The sequence below is a fragment of the Cucurbita pepo genome, chromosome LG15 (genome assembly GCF_002806865.2).
Source record: "Cucurbita pepo subsp. pepo cultivar mu-cu-16 chromosome LG15, ASM280686v2, whole genome shotgun sequence".
Classification (NCBI taxonomy): Eukaryota; Viridiplantae; Streptophyta; class Magnoliopsida; order Cucurbitales; family Cucurbitaceae; genus Cucurbita; species Cucurbita pepo.
The window spans coordinates 6027482-6054821 of NC_036652.1; the positions used below are offsets into that span (position 1 = coordinate 6027482).

A 27340-nucleotide genomic window follows, 5' to 3' on the forward strand; every position below is an offset into this window, starting at 1 on the left:
TTTTTTTTTTTTTTTTTTTTTTTTTTTTTTTTTTTTTTTTTGAAATTTGCTAAATAATAATAACAATAGTGAAGAGAAGGCAATATGAGAATATATTTTCAAAATTTATAAAAGGAATACTAATAAGCGGTTGATTTAACCGTAAACTAACACTAACACCTCCAGACTACTTTGAAGATTTATTGAAAATACTGAGACTAAAATTTGACATTTAAAAAGTAGGATGAAATGAAACAAGGTACGATGAAACATTTGAAACTATTTGTAACATCGAAACGTTGCTGGTTCAACGTTGAGTTCGGGTCAGAACCGACATAAACAGATCCCTTTTTTTTGTCTTGGTAGACACTGTAACTCTATCACGATTCTAAAATGAGTTTAGTAACCCTAAAGTTCGAAGCATTAATTTCATTTTTTGATGTATTTTAAACAAGGCAGGCCTGTAATGATTGTTTTCATTTCCCATGACAATCTTCCACAATAATATTGAAAGAGTTGCTAAACTAAAGATCTTAAAAACATACCAGCAAACTTGGATCAAATAGAAAAAACCTTTGCTCCAAATTCATGAGTTTCCATGTCGATACCGCTGCACAAAGCTCAAGGTAAGCATGGAGGGATCAAACTCAATCTGGATTGAAACTATTTACAGCAAAACTAGGGGAGGAAGTGCTCACGTTTAATGTTTGGTGGTCTCTGATTCTTCAAGCAGATGGCATTGAGGTTGAGAGAACAAGATATGACAAGTATTGAAGCCCGTCCTGGATTTTGCAGAAAGCTGTGGTGTGATCGGCACGAAGATGCTCGGAGAAGGCATCGGCCTTGTCTTGTACTGATGTTTGTAGAGGACCTTTGAGAGAATTGGCTGGAGCAGCGCTCATGGCAGCTTGATACGCTTTCGACACGTCCGAAAGGCCTAAACAGAGCATTGAGATTCAGATTGTGTATACTAATTGAGCCAGACTAGAATTAATACGAAAGGCAAGTTGAAAAGGCAAAATAATCAATTTTTAGTTTAAAAAAAACATGTAAAGTATAAACCTTATAATCAAGTAAGACAGAATATAATGAGAATTAGTCGAGAAAGATCATGTCATATTAGCAAAATAGAATGATAAAAAGAAGGCCAACCTGTAATGAAGCTATTGGATAGTGAATCTATATATCCTGTCATGGATAGAGCCTTTAATCTAATGATTTCAGCTTTTTCAACAGAATCTTCGGGCCATTGGATTTTTACGTCATCGTCGTCGTCGTCGTCCTCAACTTTGTTAGCATTTGTTATAATGGATTTTCCAAGCTTCAGCAATTGAGACGCGGCAAAATAACACATTTCTGAGAGTCTCTGCAAATGCAAATGTAATGTCAGCTGGAATGCTTACTAACAATCCCATATACTTTAAAAGAAAATAAAAATGAAGTGTATATCCCTCACATGGACTCCTTCCGAATGAAGCGATTCTAATCTGTCGACGGTCCTTTGCATAATTTCAGGAACAGCGAGTTCGGTTATGGAACTTCCAAACCTGCAAGTGACTAAAAAGCATCAAGGCATTGCACACGACACGAGTGCCCATGAACTTCATTCAGTACAATCAATGTGAAACAAGAATTCAGCATAAGCATTTCAAGGAAAATTTTACCCTGCGGCCATTTCAGCAGCCTTGCTGACACTAGAATCATATAAACTCTTCATCTCATCATTTCCCTCTTCTCCAACTTCCAACTTTTTACCTTTTTCTAATGTTAAACTGCTTCCTTCCATTTCATTACTCAAACTGAAAACTTGCTGGACCTGTTTAAGCTTTCCATCATACATAGATTTCTGGTCCTGAGATAATTTTCCTTTCCTTCGGTTAAATAATAAAGTATAGTGGTTGGACAGGGCCTCCAACTCCTGCAAAAAAGAAACTGTAATGATTTGATAGAGTAGCATCCTAATATAACAATTCAACTTCCTAGATTAGAAAGTGACCTCTAACTGTTCTGGACCTCCATATATATAAAAGCATCGATCGAATGTCACTTCATCATCTTCTAATTGATCCTCCTTGGCTTGTGGTTCGCCTTCATTAGAGGTCTTCTCAACTTCAATGCCAGTCTCTGTAATCAGTAAATCCATGGTTTCCCTTCCAACAAGCTCAAGAACTTCCATTCCCTTTGTTGTGAGAGCCTTCCCTTTCTGTAACAAATAAAATCTCAGATCATATGGAAAATCATAGAGCACAAGATTTAAGAGAATTCGGTTTAGCTATTTCTCGGGAGATTTAATTGGAGAAAATAGAAAATTTTTTATGAACAAAATTATGATAGTGAGTGTAAAGGGAGGAAAATGATTTTTGAAGCTTCTCTTTGGTTATGTTATAACATGCACTTATTTAGCTAAGCTAACTTTTATATTACTTGTACTTCGGCCTACAGGGGAAAAGAACAAATCAAAAGCTTTATCTTTCTTTCTTAAGATAAAGAAACAAATTTTTGTTTCCAAAATCTTATCCTACTCCTATGTGAGTTTAATGGTTTTTTTAGGGATTTGAACATCTAACCTTAAGGATATCATAATGTCTTAAACATGTTACCCTCTATAACCTAATGATTCAAGAAATGTCTAAGTAGAGAAAAATATTTATTCATTAGTAATATAAATAGTACTCCGGACCTATGAATCATGATGCTATAAGTTCAGTTTGACGATGAACTATACTTTAAATTCATGATACTATTTTACAAGTAATCAACGTATCAATTGATAAATTAAGAATGAGTATTGTTTGAGACGGGAAATTTTAATAGTGAGGTTAATCCCATTAGACTTGTTCTTAACAACCCTTGTAGCTGGACCACCTCTCTGCCTGCTAAGTTTTTAATTGATACCCTACCATCAAGGAAATTATAATTATTTCCTACTAAAAAAATCGATGAGAAAAACGATAAGAGATACACACCTCCAATAATGATGGTGCAACAGAACCAGCTGCCGCTGGTATTCCTTGATGTTGAATGGTTTCTGCAATATTTGCAGCTGAATTCTCAAGCCTAAGGAACTATAGAATATTACTTCCTTGGACATTAAAATTAAAAGGGAAGAAGGAAAAGAATTACAAAGCAACGACATGATGGAGTGTTAGTGCAGTAGAGGCATATCCATGATTCGAACTTTCACTTTTTGTCATAAACAAATCAAACCCAAGAAATTAATCCATTACAACTTTACAAAATTCAAAGTTATATGCCTTTTCCATTCAGGGCAAAGCCTGGGAAAGCTGTATACGGCATTATATGGTCGTCGAAGAAAAACATTTTCTAAGTTGTCTAATGTGTTTAAACTTCAAACTACTATTAAACAAGATAGACATACTTGTGAACGAAATCACTGCCCCCCCTCAATGCACTTCCCAGGGCTTTCCATGCTCCCGAAGCTATATTCTCCACAGAAGTGTCCAGCACCTTTAAGCCCTGCAATTATTGAAATGAGAGATGACTGACAGTTGCCAACCCAAATTCTTAATTTCGAGACCTGAATAGATTGCGAGAGCTATTCACATTGGGATCAAGTGCCACAAAGTCATTTAATGACAATGCACAATCGTCAATGCATTGTTCTATAATCACTAGTGTAATCATTAATTACTAAGTTAGTTCACAGTTACTCTCTGTATCTACACTCAGCATAAAAAGTAGGCGGCATGTAAGGAAAATAGAAAAGGTATATTGAAATTAAATGAAAACAAAATTTCAAAGAAGGCTTGAGAAAGCATGAAATGACACTATAGTACTGACTATGCATAGGACTACTAAGGTGAAAAGACAGGATCTATTCCGACATAATATTAGAAGCTAGAAGACAGCAAGAAATTCTTTGTAGGAAAAGCCTAGAAAAAATGGAGCTGTGTCGAGCATTTGTGACATGGCTACCTAGCTTGTGTGATATGATCATGGAACCCTTTGAGGATGGAAAACAAGACATCAAACACATTAGTCTCTAACTTTTCCTTGAATCGACTCCAATTTGGTATTGAGTCTTTTTGTTTGTGCGCAAGTGAACTACGAGGACTTTCCCACGGTTGTTAACATCAATTCCACTTGGTTCTTACGAATATGGGTGCAAGAGAAAAATCACATACAGTTATTGTAGCATTCACAGAAAACGCAAGATCGACATCCATCAACGACAAGATTATGTAATTATGTAACTCTGTTCTCAAACAACTTGCCTGGCCAAAAACTGAATCCTCGCTGGCCTTCTCTAATTTATCCAAGGCAGATTTTCGTAGCTTATCATTCTCGTCTTCACTTTCACTTTCAGCTGCAGAATCTTCTACTTCTTTCTCCTTGGAAGGCTCCACCTCCTCATCTTCATTTTTCAAGTCTACGATGCTTTTAGCTGCTGTCTGTGCAACGGAAGCAGCCTGCAATTGTTCACACACACACGAAACAGAAAAAAAAAAAAGGGTAAGTGACCAACATTTTGCTCCTTCAGTAGAAAACATCAAAATAAGATCATTGTTTCCGCCGCTTAGGACGCAGAAAATTAAGCAGGCTATCACAGAAAATTGGTTCTCCACCATAAACAACAACAAAAATAGAAAGGATCACATGAAAGCGTTCTAATAAAGGCAGTTATCGAACATTGAGTATTTCATTAACAAGCTGGTAATCAATGGCTCCTTGCTGCACTATGAACACCAAAACATAATCGTTTATATTGCTAATTTCAGTACCGCTGCCAAAATGCCAGAAAACGAACAGCATTTCCTCAATACAGAACGCAATATAGATTAATAATCAGATTAAGCACTTAAACCTCTCAATTAGAAACGAAACCGCCACATGATAACAGAACATGAGAAATTCCAAAACGCGAAAATCAAAAAACGTTGAACTCGTAATGAAAACAGGTACAATACACATACATTTCGGGAGATCTCTTCGGCGGCCTTCTGGAGATCTGAGAGAACAGAAAACGCAGAGAATCCCCAACCTCCCCAGCCTCCTCCTCCTCCGCCGCTACTTTTTGAAGGCGCTTCTTCTTTTACGCCGCTTTCTTCTTCAATCTCTTGAACTTGGCTGCTAGGAGGTTCCGTCGCCGCCCTCAGTGGCTTCTTCTCTTCCTCCATTGTAGCTCCTACCTAACGATTTCACTCAAATTCTCCAAAATCTCAGTCCTCTGGAAGAAAGAAGTGTTTATCTTTGAAAAATTAAATCAAACGACGGGGATTCGAGTAGATATCTCAAGAACCCTTCCGCCGTCGAGCAAATTAAATATATATATATATATATATATATTTAATGATTTAGAAAAAAAAAATGAACAAAAAGAAAATTCCAACAGTTATTTATTTATTTATTTATTTTAATTATTATTATAGAATATTCTTTTAATCGAATTTTCACCTCTATTTAAATAATAATTTATCCTCTTTTAACAAGTCATCTCCTCTCACAAAAATAAAAAAATAAATAAAATCTTTAAAATATTCTTATTCATTATCACAAAAAAAAAAAAAAAAAAAAACTTAAAATTTTTCCATTTTTTATGAGATAATTTATTTTGAGAAAGTGATTTAACCGTGAATCAAATTAAAATAATCTTACTGTGTTTTATATTGAATCAATCTAGATCGAAATAGTTTGGGTCCCATAAAAAAAATTGGACTTTGATGTCAGCTGACTTGCAATTGTGCGACACTCACTCCTTATCAACAAGTGAGTTAAGGTTATTCGTTCTCGCGTCGCCAACGGCTAAATGACGTATGCTTGAGCCTCTGGCTCTAGTTCAAGAAGAAAGTTTTAGAAAACGAGGGCAGAGAGATTTTGAAAGAGAGTTTTGAAATCAATATTTGAGAAATTGAAATTTGTGTTATATGGAAATGTAAGCAAAAGGCAACAACAACGGGCTTACTGCATGTAACTATGGGGTAGGGGATCCTTTTTCAATTTGGGGATANTGTACGAGTTTTTTGTACCGAGGGTTCGAATCCCTCTCTTTCCGTTTCTGTCAATTACTTGGTATTTTTTTTTTATATAGTTTTAGGAAAAATTTATTCATGTCCCGGATTACGTCCGGGTCATTATTTGGTTCTCAGTTAGTTTGTGAATAGTATTCACTCTTAAAGCGAACGAGCCAGAAGCAATAATGTGTACGAGATGGAGGAAAATTCCAAAAATTAGTAAGATTTATCTCGATTCTGTTAGATGAACACGACTCTCCACAATGGTACGATATTTTCCACGGATAAGCTCTCGTGGCTTTGTTTTACCCTTCTCCAAAATACCTCACTCGAATGGAGACAGTATTACTTGATTATAAACCGATGATCATCCTCTAAATTAGCGGAAGTGGGACTTTCATCTAGAAATAATGTGTTCTTCAATGGACCGTTGGAAATTATAATTAATAGGATATCTACGCGTAGAGTGTGAATTAAACAAAAATTAAATTTCATTAACTCTATTATTTATTACCTAAATTTAACAAAAATGTCAACCAAAACTAATAATTAATTAAAATATTTTAATTAATTAAATTAAACACGTGTTCTAAAAATATGATTTTAATTCTTTATATATATTTGAACGCCAAAAACATCATTTGACACGTGATATTCTAAAAAGAAAATGAAATTGTTTTATTTAATTTGTTTATTTCCATTTATACCCCTACTAGACTGTTTAGAATAAATTGTTAGGAAGGATAGTGATGTCATTTACAATTATATTAAATAATTATATTTATTGAAGCGAATTATGATCCACGAAACCAAATCATCGGCCAACGTGGCCAGGTCTGCCATGTTCTCGTCCACAAAATCCAGCGTGTAAATATGGATTATCCAAATATTTTATGTTTTAGAAAATAAATAATAATTATAATTTCCGAATTTTTCAAATATATTTACCAATTTTAACTGAATTCATTTTAAATATGTTGCATTTTGAAAATAGCGAAAATTTTATTAAAATTGAATTGAAATATATTAACAAGATGATTTAGATGCTTTTTTTATTCCATTATATAAAAAATGGTTTAATATATATATATATATATATTTAATGACTTAATATATTCATAAACTAAATTCTATTTTCTATTATTAAATTAAAAAATGTTGAATGTATTTGTCAGATCCCACTCCGTTGGAGAGGAAAACAAAACATTATTATAAAACTGTAGAAACCTTTCTTTAGTAGATACGTTTTAAAATCGTGAGGTTGATAATGATATGAAATGAGCCAAGACGAACAATATTTGCGAGCGGTGGGCTTGAACTGTTACATATGGTATCAAAACTAGACACCGAGCAATGTGCTAGTGAGATGTTGATAATGATACGTAACGGGCCAAAACGAATAATATTTACTAGCGGTGAGCTTGAACTGTTACATATGGTATCAAAGCTAGACATCGAGCAATTTGATAATGAGAGGCTGATAATGATACGTAACAGGCGAAAACGAATAGTATTTGCTAACGGTGGGTTTTAACTGTTACATATGGTTTAAGAGTTAGACACTAAGCAATGTGCCAGTGAGGACACTGGGACTCCAAGGGGGTGGATGGTGAGATTTCACATCGATTGAAGAGGGAAAAAAACATCCTTCCTTAGTAGATACGTTTTAAAACCGTGAGGCTGACGACTATACGCAACGGGCCAAAGCGAACAAAATTTGTTAGCTATGGGCTTGGGCTGTTACATATGGTATTAGAGCCCGACATTGAGCAATGTGTCAGTAAGGACTCTGGCCCCTCAAGGGAGGTAAATTATAAGATCTCACATCAGTTGGAGAGGGGAACGAAGCATCCTTATAAGGGTGTGGAAACCTCTCCCTAGTAGACGTAACGGACTAAAGCGGATAATATTTGCTGGCAGCGGATTAAATTTATTATTTTAAACATAATATTAAAAATAAGAAATTTAAATAAATATGGACGCAAAATTGAGAATGGTACATTCTATAATGTCACGCTCAAAACCTAATAAAAGATATTTGAAAAAGAGAGTTGAAAACGTGTTGGGGGAAAGGAAAACCGACACGTGTCAGTAATGGCAATGCGTTTCCTTATAATTCAAAATTTTATTTATGCGAAAAAAATAGGGAAACAAAAAAACAATTAAATAAAATTCGACGAAGAAACGGATTCGAAATTCTTCTTCTAGCTGGGAATTTTGTTCTCCCTATAAAGCGCCAATTTCCCCTCCAGCTGATGTGCCGGCGGGAAGGGATTTTCCGGCAGTTCCGGCAGTTGATCGTTCTATTTGAATCGCGCCTGCAGAATTCAAGATTCCGCTTGTGAATCTTATCCCACTCTGTTCTTTGTTGAACTGGATTACTATTTCCTGCGGGTGATTTAGAGAGGATTTTGTTGCGTTTCAGTAGAAATGGAGGTCATGGCGACCGTGCAGGATCTGATCGAGGAAGCTAAACTTCGAACGGTTTGGTGGGCTCTGTGTACTTTCGTGATTTCGTACTTTTTGACCCGTAAGAATTCTCTATTCTATCGCGTTCTATTGCTCTAGCTCTGCATAATTCGGCTACCTTTTGGAAATTCACTGTACTGTTAAGTTTGGAGCGAGTTTGATGGTGTTATCGATTCTTTTATAGTTTCTTATAGATTGGTAGCTGAGAGTATTGTCACTTGAGAATGTGAATGAAGCAAAATTGGGTAGTGATGGCTCTCTCCTCTTTGATTGAATTGAAGTTTCTGAATAGGGAAATGAATGAAATTATGAAGCATTGAGTTTTCCTTTTCTGTCCCATTAATCAACCGCCATGCTTTTTGTAGTTTAATTTTGATGGACGTTTTCTTTCATAATGCAGATACTAGTAAGTCAATGTGGATGAATGTACCCCTAGCAATTCTATTAGTTTGTGCACTACGTATTCTGTTCAACGAGGTAGAGTTCCATAGAAAGGCCCGACCTGTTCAGCGACAGACGTACTTATCGCATCTGGAGAAGAAACAATTATCTATAAACGACTCGTCCCTTTCTTCAGTTCTTCATCCACCAAGATGGAAAAGGAAAATCAATTCTCCTACTGTGGAGGCTGCAATGAAGGATTTCATAGATAAAATACTGAAGGATTTTGTGGTTGACTTGTGGTATTCTGAAATAACCCCAGATAAAGAGTTTCCTGAGCAGATACACATGTTAATCATGGACGCCCTTGGTGAGATAGCGGTTAGGGTGAAAGAGATAAATCTTGTTGACTTGCTCACGAGGTAGCTTATTTTTTGTATGGTGGGAACTGGTTAGAAATTTTGTTCTACCATTAGGTTGTTTTGTTGTGTAATTAAGGAGTTTGAGTGGCTTTGACCATGTTTACATAAAAATGTTGCAGGGATGTTGTTGTTTTAGTAGGTGATCACTTGGACCTTTTTAGAAGAAACCAAGCTTCGATCGGTGTTGATGTTATGGAAATGCTGTCTTCTGAGGAGAGAGACGAAAGGTTGAAGCACCATCTTATAGCTTCTAAGGAGCTTCATCCAGCATTGGTGTCTCCTGAGAGTGAGTACAAGGTGTGAGTGGAGTGTTTTGTGAAGATAGGTCTTGTTCTTTGTGTGGAGTCTTGCACTTTGCTAATTGCTATTCTACTGCAGGTCCTTCAACGGCTCATGAGTGGAGTGTTGACTTCAGTACTGAGACCAAGAGAAACTCAAAGCCCTGTTGTCCGATCCATTGCTCGTGAACTTTTAACATGCTTGGTGGTGCAACCTCTTATGAATTTTGCAAGTCCTGGGTATGTTTTTTAGTTGCTTATGCTACAGTCTGACCCTTAACTTTCGTTTTCTTTATGAAAAATAACGGTGAAAAACGTTGCTTTCATTTGGAAGGGAAATTATTCGTTGGGTCACTCATTCTAATAATATCTATGACTTGTGTTTTTACCTTTTTCTTAATAATTCGGAGATGGGTGGTTGGTATTAAAAAAAATAGCTCAAAAACCACCTCCCCAGTTGGGACACTATGTTTAGATCTAGCTGCATCTACAAGATATCGAAAACACTGAAAACTCTAAAGAAAAAATAAGAAGTTTCACCAAAATATGGCCTTGCATACTTCTTTTACCTGTATATGTTTTCTTTTAAAGATAATTAGTAGTAAAACATTATGAGAAAATGGTTTGCACGAAGATGTTCTTGTACGTTTAGAGTCTTTGGGGTGGTCTTTTGAAAATAGTTTTTTAGTACTAATTCTTTAGATATATATATGTATGTATGTATTTTAATTATTTTTCATTAAGAACAAAAAAAAAAAAAAAAAAAAAAAAAAAAAAAAAAAAAAAAAAGGAAATCAGTTCCATGTTTATATTTACGTTTTCCATATGTTAACAAAAAAATGTAATTCAATTTAATACAAAAGAAGAACAACTGTTTTCTGTTGTTTGGAGTCATTTTTCCGTTTTCTTTCTATTTCTATTGAAATGGGTTGTCTTGTCAAATATGTTTTTTTTTGTGTGTGTGTGTCAGAAGCTTAATATTTTTTAAGAATAGAGAGCAATTTTAAAAGTGCATTTTCCAAACAGTATCTCAGATACTCTCTTTGTGAAAAACTTGGGGAGAGGTCATTAGGCATTCATGTCAAGTTTTAAATGATCTAGTAGTCCAACGAGTTTAGAAGTGGCTTCAATTTTTTTTATTTTTTTATTTTTACCTTTTCTTCTTTCTTTGCCATCAGGTGCATAAATGAGTTGATCGAATGTATTGTCCTTGCCACTAAAGCTGAGAATGACTCTGTGATAGGTGGTCAACAACCAACTTATTCTGCAGATCATGACAGAGACCATTCTTCTACTGCTGGATTCATACACGATGACTATTTGGACAAAAGTAAATGCTCATCGTTAACGCCTGGGAATGCTTCAGAGCTTGCTAAAATTGACAATCAGCGAGAAAGATCCTCAGATTACAATTTCCAGGATGAGCCTTTGCAACTTAGGCTTGGTGATTGGGGCCGTACATTGGATGCAGCAACCCAAAGGAGAACTGAAGTTCTTATGCCCGAAAATCTTGAAAACATGTGGACTAAAGGACGACACTACAAAAAGAAAGAAAATAAGATCATTAAAGGAGGAGATTTTGAGCCTATGGCTACTACGAAGGATACTGGAACTAGTAGCATGCAGCCTGCAACAACGAGGGATGAAATGTTGACCGACAAGCATCATTCTTCTATTGGGCCAGAGGAAAAGGCAATAGCTGGGAGAACGCCCACAAGACATTCTGATCTCCTTTTGACCTCCAAATCAGGTGATGAGAACAAAATCAGTTTTCAGTTTTCTCAGGATCTTCAGAAGGATTCATCTGTCGACAAGAAGTTCATTGCTGATGAATTAAAGGATGTTGATAATCTTACTCCTGCTAGTAGAACTAAAAATCAACTCAAGAGATCCAATAGTACTTCTGCTTTGAAAACTAAATTTAGTGTAGAAAACACTCATACAGAAGGTGGAACATCTATTATATCAGATTTCTATGGTCCCAATTTTGGCAAGCACGGTGAAGAGCCCCTTTCTAAGAGTGTCTCGGATACAGTGGTCCAAAACGAGGGACTACTTGTTCCTAAACTTAGGAGTCGGGTGAGTGGGTTCATTCTTTTGTTTTTGTGGATAATCTGTCGACTAATAAATGTTTTACCAATTTAGTTCGAGTGCTGTTGCAGGTAATGGGTGCGTACTTTGAGAAGCTTGGTTCAAAATCTTTTGCTGTATACTCAATAGCTGTTACAGATGCAAATAACAGAACTTGGTTTGTCAAGAGAAGGTCTCTTCCTGATATTCCTTAATAAGTAAAGCCAATGTAACTGAACTTTTCAAAGATGTCCAAAACCTTTAGTGGTTTTTTTAGATTCTTTGACATGCAAATGCCTCATATATTTTGTGCTTTCGCATTTCCTCTTGAAATTGAATGATCTTTAGTGCCTTAGGATTTGAGAAAATTCCTCAAGCATTTTAACTAAACAGGTCTATAGTCACATTCATGCTCCTCTTATTTTTACTTTTATCTTTCCAGATACCGAAATTTTGAGCGACTACATCGGCATCTTAAAGATATTCCTAACTATACACTGCACCTGCCTCCCAAACGAATATTTTCATCAAGCACAGAAGATTCTTTTGTTCACCAACGTTGCATTCAACTAGACAAATATTTGCAGGTATCTATGGATTTTCCAACTTCCGTGCATGCAATTATTGTTGTTCATCAATGTAGCTTTTCATGATTTATTTATCCTGAATACTTTACTGTGCTATCTTTTACCCAGGAGCTATTATCAATTGCAAATGTTGCTGAGCAGCATGAAGTATGGGATTTTTTAAGTGTTTCCTCAAAGGTAATCGGCCCTTTTAATTATATTATTTCTAACCCCACATGGTCCTGGACTTCATTTTATTAACGAGGTCTAGCATGTGTGCTATTAATTTTAAAATCCAGATTAGACGAGAGTCGATGAGTTCAACCAGATTTCTACTACAATATCATATTATATTGTCATTAACTTCATAATCTTATCTATTTGGTTATTGTCTATTTTAATATTTTAAAATATTCCATAAACATATTATAATTTTATGGACTTATTATCTTAGAGGGACGTCCAGATTTCAAGGATGATCAACTTTTTATTATATTCATTACATTTGCATAAGGAAATGATATTGCAAACCTAATTGTCACTGATACATTAATGATCTTTTTTTCCCAGAACTATTCTTTTGGAAAATCTCCCTCAGTTATGAGAACACTAGCAGGTGAGTGTTTGTTCGTATTGTTCTTTGTGGGAAAGCCCTTTGCATATTGGTTGCAACAGTTTTATTGTTGATTATCTTCGTACTTTTGCTCTTCCTATGCAAGTTATTTGGCTTAATTACTTGCATTTTTTAGCCTCTGTTACTGGGTTGGTGGAATACGTGACCCTTTTTGGTAGAATATAATTTTTTTGCTTTTTCAATGAATAATTCCCATTCTTCTTTTGAGGGATTATTGGTCATTAAGTAGAACTACAATGAATAACCAAGTTCCTATTCTTATAAAAAATGCAGTCTCTCACGAAGATGGATTCATCTGCGTGCATATGCATTCTAATAATTTAAAATAATTTAAAATAATTGATGATTCCTGCAGAGACACATCATTTGTTGGGACTAAAACTTAGGTTGTAATTCCTATTCCTTCACGAGTATTTAGAGTATCTTAGAGTATGTAAGAGACCTTGAAAATTGACTCTCCAATCTATAAAAGTTGGAAGAAAAATATTAAACATAAATTATTCAAAGTGTTCCCATGGCAGCATAAAGATGTGCCCTTCAACCTAGTCTGCCTTCTCCTCTTCCCATCTATCTGATGATCTGCCCCTTTTTTCTAAAAAGAAAAAAAAATCAGTATTTTGCCTAAATACCTCTTTTCCCTTTTTTTTTTTTTTTTGAGTCTTTAAATGGAAAAATGATAGCCATTATGTATCTATGCAGTGGTATGTTTTGGTTTAATTAAATGTTAAGAGCCACAATTGTTAACAGTCGCTTCGATTCCTTTATTATTTGCTATTATTGATGATTTCAAACCATAATCACAGTCAATGTGGATGATGCTGTGGATGACATTGTACGCCAGTTTAAAGGGGTTTCAGATGGTTTCATGCGTAAAGTTGTTGGTTCAACCTCACCTTCTGAAGAAGCTTGTTTGTCATCAAATTATGATCGGAAGTTTTCATTTAATTCAGCAGACTTACGCAAACAAGTTTCTGCACAATATAACTTAGAAATAGCTAGTAACATTTCTGACGAGGAAAGTGAGAGAACTGAAAGTCAAAATCGTGAAAAAGTTAGTGGATGGCATTCAGACAATGAATTAAACTCCAAGAGCTTTCCCCCTCGTGTAATCAAACGCAGTGAAGAGTCGAAGGAATTAGTTGTTGACAAGAAAAATGACACAGAATTGAGGTCTGGGGCAAGCCAGGGAGGATGTTCTCAAATTTCATATCATATGGAAGATCCTGAAGGGATGCCACCAGAGGTAATGCTGCTTCATACAACATACTGTTTCCTACTTCATGCATTTCAACTGTCAGATATCTTGCATACCATTTTTTGTTACTTATCTTTAATCTTGCATTTTATCCTTTCTGGTTTTTAATGGTGCTTTCTTCTTGCTTATATCATTTTGTTTCTCTAATAAGAACTTGACAAAAATGTTATTGCTACTCATTGGGGGCAGGCAAAGGACCAGGTCGATGAAAACAAAAAATATTTTACGTAATTTATATGTTTTTAGTCATATCGATGATTTAATTGTTGTATGAGGACTGGACAGTTAAAAGCTTGATGAATATCATTTTAATGATCCAGTGATTTGTATCAAATATTTTATTTCAAATCCAGACCATATACTAGTTGAAATGGAGTTTGAGATTGGTTTAGGTGCTTTAAACTGTTGATGGAAGTTGAATTAGTGTGCTTCATTGTCTGTACTCGAGTTTAAATGAGGTTTTTACTAACAAAGACTCACCAGTTTGATGATCAAGACGAATTTTAAATTAAAAAAAGTGAAAATAAAGCTCTTGGCCAATTGTTTCCTTTGGCTATAAGATCAATAAAGAAGAACGGTGGATTCCTATTTAGGATGGTTATCCGACTCCAGGTGCCGTACACTAGGTAGACGTGCTTACAGCCCTAATGTTAACTTGGGAAAAATAATTTCAACATAAAATCCATGCAGGGGACTTAATTATATTATCGAGAAGTTCCTGGAATGTATTACCACCTCTTTGCACCCGTCTTTTCACTCGAAGTCATACTAATTCATTTCCTCGTTGTGATGGATCTGGTAGACTGCAAGAATTTTTTAGACATTCCTTTCAAAGAACTGTACTGTTATTGTGATTTATCAACTGGTGTGCACAATGTAAAAATAACCTAAAAGTTATTCTGATTGGGAAGAAAAAAAATGACGAGTTATTTCATCCTTCTGACATGCAACTGATGTTTGATTCAAGCATTTAGCTCTGGTTATTTATAACTTATTGGTTGTTTCAACGTTTATACATCTGCAGTGGACTCCACCTAATGTCAGTGTACCTATTCTAAATCTGGTTGACAAGATATTTCAGCTTAACAGGAGAGGCTGGCTAAGGTTCCATTCTTTTCACTTCTACATATTCTTTCAATGCCATTGACTATGATATGTTGTTTCCATGAGTATGCGACTTAATTATTCATGGCCTCTGTATTTTCTGCTCGGCTATCGGTTGTTTCTTATCTGGACCCAAGTTGCTTCTCACCCCCAACATTTTCTGCATAATTGTTGGTGGCTGCTTTATATGTAGATCCGTTCTCCCCAGTTGCTCTGCTTAAAGAAATTGTATATCTAGAGTTTATATTTTTTATTTCTCTATTTCTAACTCTATGCAGTTGCATAGGTTTTTGCAATGATGAAATTTCATCTGAGGGTCGAGAACCTAGATTATAACCGACAGCTTTAATTTTTTTGTTATATTTATATTTTAAATTGTTTTGATGCAGGAGGCAGGTCCTTTGGATATCAAAACAAATATTACAGTTAATTATGGAAGATGCTATTGATGACTGGATTGTTAGACAAATACACTGGCTTCGGAGAGAGGACATTGTTGCTCAGGGTATTCGCTGGGTCCAAAATGTAAGTATCTAAACTATTAAGGATTTTGATACTGTGTAGTGTTCAAATTCACTGAAAAGCTGAGTATCTTAGGTTCACTTGAAACTGAAGATTGACAGAATTAGTAATTATGGTTTTTTCCCTCTCCCCTGGCATGGGGAGTTCAAGAGTCCCGACTCTTGATGTCTATGGCAGGAACCAAACAGACCCAAAATGTATTGCAATATAAAAAGTAAGGAACATACAAGATAAACAAGTAATTTGAAGTACTTGCGATGTAACGGCCCAAGCCCACCGCTAGCAAATATTGTTCTCTTTGGGCTTTCCCTTTCGGGCTTCCCCTCAAAATTTTTAAAACGCGTCTGCTAGGGAGAGGTTTCCACACCCTTGAAAAGAATGATTTGTTCTCCTCCCCAACCAATGTGGGATCTCACAATCCACCCCATTTGGGGCCCAATGTCATCGCTGGCACTTGTTCCTCTCTCCAATCGATGTGAGATCTCACATTCCACCCCCCTTCGGGGCCCAACGTCCGCACTGGCACACTGTTCAGTGTCCACCTCCCTTCGGGGCTCAGTGCCCTTGCTGGCACACTGCCCAGTGTCTGGCTCTGATACCATTTGTAACGGCCCAAGCCCACCGCTAGCAGATATTATTCTCTTTGGGCTTTCCCTTTTGGGCTTTCCCTCAAAGTTTTTAAAACGCGTCTGCCAGGGAGAGATTTCCACACCCTTATAAAGAATGCTTCGTTCTCCTCCCAATTGATGTGGGATCTCACAATCCACCCCCTTCGAAGCTCAGTGTCCTTGCTAGCACTTGTTCCTCTCTCCAATCGATATGGAATCTCACATGCACCCTTCACTCTTGAGATCTCTCCCAATCCCTTATTCACGAACCAAACTAAAGCCTATATTCTCCCTCTATTTATAACCAAATACCCCAACAATACTAATATACCCTCATATTATTCCATCAGCCTATTCTGTCGAAGAATTGCTTTAGTTTCTTCTAGAGAATTTGTCATGATATGGTTCTGATTAGTTAGATTGCTTTTACGCTAAAGAATTATTAGTAACTGTTGCAGACAAAGGTATGCTACCATAGTGCAAGAAATTTTGGTGGGGTATTTTTATAAGACCATGAAAATAAATACGTTAGATAAACCCTTCTGATTGTTTTTGTTTCAAGTTAATTCATATATAGAGACAAGAAACAAAATTCTCTCAATCATGTTAAAAGCTCACAGATACGCATGCCTTTAATGTTCTTATGCAGAACAATTAAGTTAGAATACTTTGCATTGGCTTGATTATCATCATTTTCATTTCTCATATTTCATTCTATCTTGAGTGCCTTTTCTTTTTTTAATGATTGGACATACATCTGATTTTTTCTTATCAGAAATGATACTGTGAGAAATTATAGCGGTAACAACAATCATCCTAATTTTTCATTTAACCAATGAAAATGTTATTTTACCTTATAAAGAACAAATGATATAATAAGTGAAAGAAAATTCATTCTATTCTACCGTTGCTCTTTCAGGTTCTATGGCCCAATGGAATATTCTTTATACATTTGAGGAATGCTCAAAGTGAAGGTGATGATTCTCAATCTACTTCTAGCCAAACTGATGGTAGTAAGATCCCTAAGCCTGGATCTTTTGAGCTGCAGCTTGAGGCTGCTCGCCGAGCTAGTGATGTCAAGAAAATGCTTTTTGGTGAGTAATGCTTTCTTTCTGTGACATGAAAAAAAGTGTGCATCTGAAGTGTTTACATTGAAATGTTGGATTATTCTTTTCTATTCGTTCTAAACTATTCATAAAGGTGCCTCGTATTTTCTTGCTCCTCGTGTTTGTCTTCTTCGAATATTTAACATCATTGTATGCTGGGATTTTTCGATGTTGCCCCTTGCATTTTATGGACATGCATACTTTGTTAATATTCTCGTTCCAGATTAAATGATCTTATTAACTTTTCGCTCGTAAAATATCATAATCTTGCTGTTGTTTGTTTTTATCATATTCGTGAATTTAGAATCGTCCAAATCGAGTTTGTCTCACTTGCTCTTTACAAACGAGAAGCAAGAAAATTGACAATCTAACTACCATTACTATCTTTTTAGATGGGGCTCCAACACCATTGGTAAGCTTGATAGGGCACACGCAATACAAAAGATGCGCAAAAGATATCTATTACTTCACTCAGGTGGGTTAGCATCAATAACTTCACATTTATCTTTCAATTGACAATCTGAGTAAAATTTTGTGAATCTGCAGTCTACCATCTGTGTAAAGCAACTTGGGTACGGATTACTCGAACTATTACTCGTATCAGTTTTCCCTGAGCTACGGGATTTAGTAATGGAGATGCACGATAAGCCGCCACACGTCTCGGAACCAGTTTAGCGAGCAAACAGAGTACTCTGCAACCTCTAATCCAGGTTGTGACTGCTTCTTCTTCCTCCAATCCCCAGCCCAGAATCTCAGGTTTTTTTTTCTTCTTAATTTAGCATTCAGGTTCCCTCAGTTTTGATGGTTGATAGAAGTCTTTAAGTGATGAACACAATCAGGAGTTTTGTGGATTGCTTGAAATTCCTTTGTGAATAGAAAGGGTTCTGCTTGTCCTTTTTTTGTTTTTAAGTTTGTATAGTATTTTAGTTTTAGGATGTCTATAGAATTAGTGGTACAGCAGGTGATGAACAATATTCTTTTTTTTTTTCTTTTGTTTTATGGTAATTTATGATCCTTTCCTCTTGCTCCCGTTGATTCATTTTTTTTATAAGTGATTGATATTGAAGATTACATTATTCCATTCCATTTGATTTTTAGGGTTTTTTTCTTTGTAACCAAACTATATAGTAAAAAGTTATCATTAGTCTTTCAAAAGTTACAATATTATCTTTGACTAGACTAAACTGGTAGCGGTTGTTGGATGATGAAAGTTACACATCGGCTAATTTAGGGAATGATCGTGGGTTTATAATCAAAGAATATTCTCAATGAGGTCTTTCGGGGAAGTCCAAAGCAAAACCATGAGAGCTTATGCTCAAATTTGACAATATCATACCATTGTGGAGAGTCGTGTTCGTTTAACAGCGGCCACACTTTTAGACCGGACAAAGATGTTCTATACTTTTTTATTCCAAAATTTTCGAGTTGGTTAGAAACAGAATTTTTCATTAACAATTTTTATTTTTATTTTATGAAATTTAGGTTGATTTCTTACTAGTTTTATTACTATATTTTTCATTTTTATTAGATAAAGATTTGAGTTCTTATATTTTCTTAGCTTTAAATAAAAACGATGAAACTATAGATAAAATAACGCTTCTAAATTTAATTAAAACGAAAACTAACTATTTTGAACAAATTCATATGGTTAATAAAAATGTTCTTTAACTTTTTTTTTTTCTTTGAAATAGAAAATATTTTTAAATATAGTTCAAAATTCATCCATTGAAATCAGATTGACCTAATGATATCCGAGTTTCAAATGTCGAGGTCTCAATTTTATAAAAATATGAAAATATCGATTCGATCCAGGTCGATGAACGTATGGGATGAAAATATCGATGGAAATTAGAAGCTTTCGGATCAAACAAATTAAAGCTTATGTTTATAGTATCCCCTACTAATGTAATATCATACAAGATTGAAGAAATGAAGCCTTTTCGTTGGCTAATATTCAAAGGTTTCAAAAAATCATTGGCATTTCTAATCTGTTTATGAACCACTCATACGCCTCTTACCTTATCCATATCCCTCTCATCATCATCATCATCATCATCATCTTCTTCTTCAATATCTCTCACCCAAATTCCCCCAATTTCTCTTCCACACACCTTTCGATCCCTTCTTTTCTTTCCCCAAATCCCTTTTTCCCATCTGGGTTTTCACTTAATTTCACTCTTCCTCTTCTTTCAGGCATCAATCAATGGCGGCTACAGCCTCCGCTACCCTCTCGCCGCCCATATCCACCGCCGCCCCCATCGCCGCCGGCTCTAGGCGGCAGAGGAACGCCAATGTCCATTACATCACTGGCCTCAACTCCTTTGGTGGCTTGAAAGCTCACAACAATATCTTCTCCTTGGGCCTTCCCGTTTGTGCCGATCAGTCATTTGCTAACATTGTGAGCTCTTTGAAATACCCATCAAAGGGTAAAGGCAAAAACGGCGGTGGGGCTCTCTCTTCTACCTGTAATGCCGCCGGTGAGATTTTCAGGATTGCTGCCATTATCAATGGGCTTGTTCTTGTTGGAGTGGCGGTGGGGTTTGTTCTTCTCAGGATTGAGGCATCTGTGGAGGAGGCTGAGTGAGTGAGAAGATGCTATAATGTTAATGGTGATATTGTTGAATCAATCAGAATTTGTAAGTTAATCTGTTACTTTTACTACTTATAACTCAATTGTTTCTATCAGTCAAAACTATTGACAACATTCATTTGGCCTCTTACACTTTCTCACTTGATTTCTGCTTTCAAAAGAATGACAATGTAGTATGTTGTTCGATCTGTTTGGATTGCATATTCTTCTGAATTCTTGTAAGATCAACTAGTTTTTAGGTAACATTAGACGAAGCAATGGAAGATTGATCAACTAGTTTTTAGGTAACATTAGACGAAGCAATGGAAGATTAGATTGCATGTTTAGAATCATTCAAGCTTGACATGATTGACCTTGTCTTAAACAAATGTTCTTCCCTTGAGATATTTGATCAACAAGATCTGAATTTTACTTTCCCTTGGAGTGATTTCTTATCATTAGGGCTGAGTGTTCTTACCTGAGTGTTCTTACCTTTCGTTAGTTAAAGACTAAGTTTCTTTGCGATTCTACGTAGTTTAGGTTACATGTTTAGAATCATTTAAACTTGACATGATTGAGCTTGCTTGTCGAAGGATTGGAGTCTCAACCAAATGTTCTTATCTTGAGATATTTGATCAATAAGGTAATCTAAATTTTGCTTTTCCTTCGAGTGATGTCTTATCATTAGGGCTATATAGTTTAGATTGCATGTCTAGAATCATTCAAGATTGACATGATCGAGCTTGCTTGTGGATTGATTGAGTCTCAACCAAATATTCTTGCCTTGAGATGTTCGATTAACGAGGTAATCCGAATCTTACTTCAAGTGATTCCTTATCATGTTAAGTGGGAGGGAGTAGTTAAGCTAGTGGAGTTGGGTGGCCTAGCCATAGGGAGCTTCAGTTTACGTAATGAAGCTCTGCTGGCGAAATGGTTGTCGACCCTCGATCCTTCTAGAGGGTTCTCGTCCGGTTGTTTCTTTTGTATGTTCTTTGTCCTTCTCCAACCCGAAATCACCTCATCTTTCATCTAGGAGGTTACAATCCATTTACATGGGAGAGTCAACACTATGGACCGTGTTCGAATACGTTCTTCGTTTGTGTTGTATCAGCAGTGGTGTTCTTTGTAGGAATCATGCAGAGAATCAGTAAGAAAAGTTCTTTCATACCATAAATGCTAGAATATCAAACAGTAAAAGAGATGAAAAGTAGGGCCTTAAAGGGAAGGATCTTTTCTTCGTGTGGGATTCCAATTGAATCGGGTTTCGAGCGTGTTTCGATAACGCTCGCATCTGCCGGATTGGATCAGTTCTTCATGTTTGATTCCTACTGAATCGGGTTGATCCTGGAAGTCGACTTCAGTAGCAAGTTTCAGTCTGCAAAACATACACAAGTTCTAGATGTATTTATTCTGATTGATGGTTTTAACAACAGCGATATCACAGCCTTTTTAGTATTTATAGGATATTGTCTCGACCGTTTTGACCAATTGATTCACCTCATTCATGACCGTTCTAGACATCTTTCGCGCTTCTCAAAGCTGCTCGTAGTCCGATATCTGGATCTTTGGGGTGCAAGTTTCAGATTTTGTACATTTGAGGCTTATAAATCCAGTAAATATAAGAATCCCTGCTAGTATCCAACTGAATTGCAGGTTAGCGAGCGCTCGTGCTCTCATATCAGCTTCCTTGGAGGCACAAATCACTGCTCCGAGCATTTCGTCTTTACCGTTCTTCACAATTCTCATGCTGCAGCCCTTAGGAACTAAGTTTGGAACCCATAGCATGAACCCCATGTTCATGAACCAACACCCTTGCAAAACAACCAATAATGAAAGAACAATGGCTGCTGGAAAGCAGGTAGGACAACAAGCAGCTACTATTACCGACACGAGCGACGCAAACACAATGAGCTGCAAGAGCCAATGGTAATGGCCTTCAATGCCATTATGGTCAGCCGAGTGGAAATGAAGCAAGAACAGTTCTTGACTAAAGACACATGCTGCAAAGACACCCTCAACCCCAGACAATAAACTCGACGAATGATTCAGCTCGTTGTAGAGGGAAAACCCGGAAAAGATGGCAAGGTGCAGGAACATCGTTGCGTGCTCCAAGTTGATGACATTGAAAGACAAATGAACAAAAGGGTAGTCCCAAAATTGTCCACAAATTCCAATGACCGAAAAAGAGAACACGAGAATGAGCTCTAAGTACTTGAGATTGGAATGGGGCCGATCGAGAGGGTACCAAAATCTTACTTTAAAGTTCGAACCACATCCGAGATTGTAGGCTTTGATTGTATTCACGGTATGCCAAAGGCCAAGAAGAGTGAATACAAAACCAGAAGCTATGTGAGGTACAAATTGCCCCATTGAAACCTCTGTTTTCAAGACCTATAGCTTACCAAGTTCATCCAAAAGCCAGGGCAATCTTATAGATACAACCTAATAATGCATGATGGTCGTTCACGCAAGTGCTTGGTGCATAATGTATGTGCTTCCACTACAAAAGTTATTGCTAAAAGTTGATAAAGGAGCTTTAAAAATTGGATGAGTAATAGATCAGTTCAATTCTTAGATGCAAAATGTAGAAAATGAACTAAAACAAGATTTTGTGATGGTTAATCTTACCTTGGATTAAAACCCCTGTTGATTCCCATGTGACGACCTACCTGTATTTAGTATTCCACGAGTTTTTTACAATAAAATGTAACCAGGTCCGATGATTGTCCTGTGAGATTATTTGAAATACGTGCAAACTTGTAATAGCTCAAACCCACCGCTAACAAATATTGTCTACTTTAGCTCATTACGTATCGTTGTCAGCCTCGCAGTTTAAGAACATGTAGGCTAGGGAGAGGTTTCCATACCCTTATAAGGAATGTTTCGCTCCTCTCCAACTGATGTGGGATCTCACAATCCACCTCCTTGGGGGCCAGCGTCCTCGCTGGCACACCACCCGGTGTCTGGATCTGATACCATTTGTAACAGCCCAAGCCCACCGCTAACAAATATTGTCCTCTTTGAGCTTTCCCTTTCGGGCTTCCTCTCAAGGTTCTTAAAACGCGTCTGTTAGGGAGAAGTTTTCACACCCTTATAAGGAATGTTTCGTTCTCCTCTCCAACCGACGTGGGATCTCACAAGCCTAATCCAAACGCTCACAAATATCCAAATAATAAGAAAAAGAAGAAGAATGTGAACTCGTAGTATTAGATGGACATATGTCATCTGTCCAAAATGAGCCTAAATGGTTATAAATGGAGTTACAAACCACCAAAGAAGGAAAAAAAGTTCAAATTGAGTGAGACATAATGGGTAGCACCGATTAGTCCACGTTCAAAGAAAGCTTAGAAATATACTCAATAATAAATCATACTTAAAAGTATTTACATGATTGATTTATTGATGTGGCTCACATTTTAAGCATTAGAGTACTCAAAAGTTGCAAGGAATTTAATGGGCAAACCAATGAAAATAGTGATAGTGAAAGCTAGCAACAAACGAAGCAGATTATGGTTCTATACATTATAGAAAGCTAAAGGTTGTATAAATGGTAAAGATTTAGTGCATGCCTTCCTAGATGCTTATTGGCTCTATTATATAAAGAAAGTAGACATCAAAAAGGCAAGTGGGGGAAAACTTTTGTTTCAGACTAACAGGAAAAACCGTGAAAGGATCGCCTAGAATGAACCTTTTGAACTTTCCTTGACCCACCATGGAATGCCCATTTCGAATCTGTAATAAAGTTTTTCACAATCTTATCTCATCCCTTCCTTTATTGTTATAATTCGACCGATGATATAGTAAAAGATGAGACGTCCTGCTCACTCGAACAAAGATGAGCCACAATTGTAATGATCCATGTCTCTAACTTTTGATAACTATAGGGGAAGAAAGACTGACAGTCTCGTCTTTGAATTATAATAGAGACTGCACCGTCGATGGGAAAGAGATAAGGGTAGATAGTTTCCCTTTGGATTCTGCTCGAGGTTTTAGCCTTAGCTGGGGATGAGAGGTATCAAAGGAACAACGGACATTAATAAGGAGGATGAACAGCCCAAATCCACCGCTAGCAGATATTGTCCTCTTGGGCTTTCCCTTCTTGGCTTCTCCTCAAGGTTCAAGAGGTTTTACACCCTTATAAGGAATGTTTCGTTCCCTTCTCCAATCAACGTGGGATCTCACAATCTATCCCCCTTAGGGGTCCAGCGTCCTCGCTGGCACACCGCCCAATGTCTAGCTCTGATACCATTTGTAACAGCCAAGTCCACCGCTAGCAAATATTGTCCTCTTTGAGTTTTCCCTTCTAGGCTTCCCCTCAAGGTTTTAAAATGTGTTTGCTAGCTAGGGAGAGGTTTCCACACCCTTATAAGTAATGTTTCGTTCCCCTCTTCAACCAATGTGAGATCTCACAATCCACCCCCCTTAGGGGTCCAGCGTCCTCGCTGGCACACCGCCCAATGTCTAGCTCTGATACCATTTGTAACAGCCAAGTCCACCGCTAGCAAATATTGTCCTCTTTGAGTTTTCCCTTCTAGGCTTCCCCTCAAGGTTTTAAAATGTGTTTGCTAGCTAGGGAGAGGTTTCCACACCCTTATAAGTAATGTTTCGTTCCCCTCTTCAACCAATGTGAGATCTCACAATCCACCCCCCTTAGGGGTCCAGCGTCCTCGCTGGCACACCGCCCAATGTCTAGCTCTGATACCATTTGTAACAGCCAAGTCCACCGCTAGCAAATATTGTCCTCTTTGAGTTTTCCCTTCTAGGCTTCCCGTCAAGGTTTTAAAATGTGTTTGCTAGCTAGGGAGAGGTTTCTACACCCTTATAAGGAATGTTTTGTTCCCCTCTCCAACCAATATAGAATCTCACATTGATTCTACTTCAAGGCTTGTCTTTTTACCATTTGAACATCGTATCTTATAGTGCTTCGAAATCCATAGAAGCTCGAGAAACTTGTCCTTGTACACCAAGTTGTTCAAGGGGACAATATTATGTGAAACATATATGAATTTCATCTTGTGCAAGAGGGTATGAGCAGAAATTTCAGTAAATGAGAGCAACTCTTTTGGCTACTAATAATGAACAGATTCTTCAGTTTTAGAATCAACTGATATCTATGTCTCAGCTAAGTATGTCAGAGACTCTTGCAATATATAACTCAAAACAACATTCTAAACATGAAGGTTTACATGCAGGTGATCTATGAAAATCTCTGCCAAATAAATACTCTTATGTGTTCTAAGTTTCAACAGGACTATTAACTTTAGTAATACCTTCAATCAATGAGAAATAAGTGCTATCATCGGGAGTAATACCTTTACTTACCATTTCTTTGAGCAGCTCTTCAGCATGATGACCTTCTTGGTTTTTGAATAACCCTTGTATAAGGGCGTTATAAGTTAGAAGAGTAGGATTGAATCCTTTATCGAGCATCTCATCCCGTACTCTGAAAGCATCCTTTACGTCGCCTCGTCGACTATAACCACTTATCAGTGTATTGAAGCTAACATGGTCAGGCTTAATTCCTCTTCTCTTCATCTCATCGAAAAGTTCACGGGCTTCTTCGACTTTTCCTTCCCTACAACGTCCTTGCATTATTGTATTGAAAGTCACTTCATCGGGACGAACCTTCATCCTATCCATATCTTTCAGAAGCTCAAACGCACGCTCCACATTACCGTTTGAGCAATGACCATCTATCAAAGCATTAAACATAATGACATCGGGCAACATACCTTTACTTGTGATCTTTTTAAACAAATCATCTGCCTCCTTTATTCTATTCTTTTTGCTCAAAACATGAATTAGTGATGTGTATGTCACTTTCGTTGGCCGAATGCCACTCGCCAACATTTCGTCGTGCAGACGAAATGCTTTCTTTGCATTTCCACATCTACAATACCCATTGATCAAGATATTATACGTAATAGCATCGGGAGCAATACCTTTCTCGTGAATTTCCTTGATCATACCTTCAGCTTCATCATATTTTTGCTCCATAAACAATGCATGAATCAACAAGTTATACGTTGATACAGTCGGCATTATGCCCTTCTTCATCATTTCATCCTTATAACCAAAGGCCATATCCAAATTACCCTTATTGCAAAATCCATCAATCAAAGTATTATAAGTTACAGCACTAGGAAGTAACCCATTTTGTACCATTTCTTCAAAAATCTTCGACGCTTCTTCAAGTCGTCCTTGCTTGCACATTCCGCTGATTAGAGATCCATATGTGTAAGAATCAGGTCGAATATTTTTCCTTTTCATAGTACTCAAAATAGCATCAGCCCCTTCAACTCTCCCTCTCGAACAATATCCATGAACAATTGTATTATACGTAACAACATTCGGTTTAACCCCTAAGCATTCCATATGCTCAATAAAATCCTTAGCCTTCTTCAACTTCCCCTCCTTGCATAGAACATTGATCATTATGTTAAATGTATAAACGCTAGATTTTATCCTCAATCTAAACATCTCAGCATACAAAACCCAAGCTGTTTCAGTTCTATTCAACTTAAGAAACAAACTCAGCAAATCATTGCAGGTCTCAATCTTGGGTGCAACACCCTTTTCCTTCATCATGTAAAAACACTCAAAAGCTTCATCTGCCCTATTCAATTCGCAACAGGACTTAATCAAGTAATCAAAAACAATACTGCTTTTAACACCCAATTGATCACGAGAAGCCGCTAACAATTCAAAAATCTCCTTAACTGAATTAGTGCCACACCCAACAGCTTGTTTTAGAAGCTGTAAAGTGGGTTTGGGAGATGGAAGACGAGCAACAATGACAATGGCAAGGCAATGGGTTCGAGAATCAAGTAATCCATGTTGTAAATGGTTTAACAATTCGAGAACAATTTGTGGAGAATCGTGAAGATTTTGAAGGGTATCGGAAATAAGCGACGGAGTCAGAGTGGATTCAACCTGTTTGATGAAATGCCACTGAGAGGACCGGGCGAATTTCTCGAGAGAATTCTGGGTTAGAGTCGAATTGGCTTTTGTGGTTGAATTGGGAGATGGAAATTGAGAATCTGGTGGTGTTTTATGGGGAGAAATCGAAGAGAAAAGTGCGAAGGATTGGGAATTAGTGGTTGCTTGGAAATTCAACGAAGAAAGCTTCAGAATTTTGTAACGATTCATAGTCGAAGGAAAATGGAGAGAAATTTACCTGAGCTAAGAGCGTCTTCTTCAGTAGTTTATTGGCTGAGACTGAGAGGAACAAACTGGAATAAGGTGGAAGCTTTCCTGCTCGTTTTCTCGGCGAAGACAATGAGCTATGGCTATGGAAGCTTTCTTTCCAGAAATAGTGTATTTATAGTAAATATTTATAGGTTTGTTCAATATTTTCAAAAAATATATATTTTTTAAAAGAATATTTATTTAGCACACTAAAAAA

At 36.8% G+C, this 27340-nt stretch overlaps 5 protein-coding genes across 6 annotated transcripts; 2 read left to right on the top strand and 3 right to left on the bottom strand.

Moving 5' to 3' along the window:
- Nucleotides 1-382: 382 nt before the first annotated feature.
- LOC111811596 lies at nucleotides 383-5256 on the bottom strand. The gene is made up of 10 exons (XM_023698525.1): nucleotides 4914-5256; nucleotides 4215-4409; nucleotides 3359-3456; nucleotides 2946-3036; nucleotides 1976-2182; nucleotides 1644-1897; nucleotides 1436-1526; nucleotides 1132-1345; nucleotides 678-916; nucleotides 383-589 (listed from the first exon to the last, which is right to left on the bottom strand). Exons 1-9 carry the CDS (start codon nucleotides 5115-5117, stop codon nucleotides 705-707), a joined length of 1566 nt encoding a protein of 521 aa, XP_023554293.1. The 5' UTR covers nucleotides 5118-5256; the 3' UTR covers nucleotides 383-589; nucleotides 678-704.
- Nucleotides 5257-8109: 2853 nt separating this feature from the next.
- LOC111811597 lies at nucleotides 8110-18399 on the top strand. Its single transcript, XM_023698526.1, has 15 exons — nucleotides 8110-8481; nucleotides 8821-9223; nucleotides 9343-9520; nucleotides 9602-9741; nucleotides 10680-11580; nucleotides 11664-11764; nucleotides 12014-12158; nucleotides 12267-12335; nucleotides 12708-12753; nucleotides 13575-14014; nucleotides 15051-15130; nucleotides 15520-15655; nucleotides 17180-17354; nucleotides 17759-17841; nucleotides 17913-18399. Exons 1-15 carry the CDS (start codon nucleotides 8382-8384, stop codon nucleotides 18039-18041), a joined length of 3126 nt encoding a protein of 1041 aa, XP_023554294.1. The 5' UTR covers nucleotides 8110-8381; the 3' UTR covers nucleotides 18042-18399.
- Nucleotides 18400-19331: 932 nt separating this feature from the next.
- LOC111811473 lies at nucleotides 19332-20144 on the top strand. Its single transcript, XM_023698337.1, has one exon. The coding sequence runs from the start codon at nucleotides 19570-19572 to the stop codon at nucleotides 19948-19950; it is 381 nt and encodes a 126-aa protein (XP_023554105.1). The 5' UTR covers nucleotides 19332-19569; the 3' UTR covers nucleotides 19951-20144.
- A 597-nt stretch (nucleotides 20145-20741) lies between these two features.
- Nucleotides 20742-22324, bottom strand: LOC111811471 (transmembrane protein 45B-like). Its single transcript, XM_023698336.1, has one exon. The coding sequence runs from the start codon at nucleotides 22303-22305 to the stop codon at nucleotides 21469-21471; it is 837 nt and encodes a 278-aa protein (XP_023554104.1). The 5' UTR covers nucleotides 22306-22324; the 3' UTR covers nucleotides 20742-21468.
- A 196-nt stretch (nucleotides 22325-22520) lies between these two features.
- On the bottom strand, nucleotides 22521-27220 carry LOC111811470 (pentatricopeptide repeat-containing protein At2g15630, mitochondrial). 2 transcript variants are annotated; one of them, XM_023698335.1, is made up of 2 exons: nucleotides 25258-27220; nucleotides 22521-22604 (listed from the first exon to the last, which is right to left on the bottom strand). In XM_023698335.1, exons 1-2 carry the CDS (start codon nucleotides 27082-27084, stop codon nucleotides 22560-22562), a joined length of 1872 nt encoding a protein of 623 aa, XP_023554103.1. In that variant the 5' UTR covers nucleotides 27085-27220; the 3' UTR covers nucleotides 22521-22559. The 2 variants fall into 2 exon arrangements, with proteins under 2 accessions (XP_023554103.1, XP_023554102.1); XM_023698334.1 differs by lacking the exon at nucleotides 22521-22604 and having other exon boundaries at nucleotides 25028-27220.
- Between the last annotated feature and the right edge of the window lie 120 nt (nucleotides 27221-27340).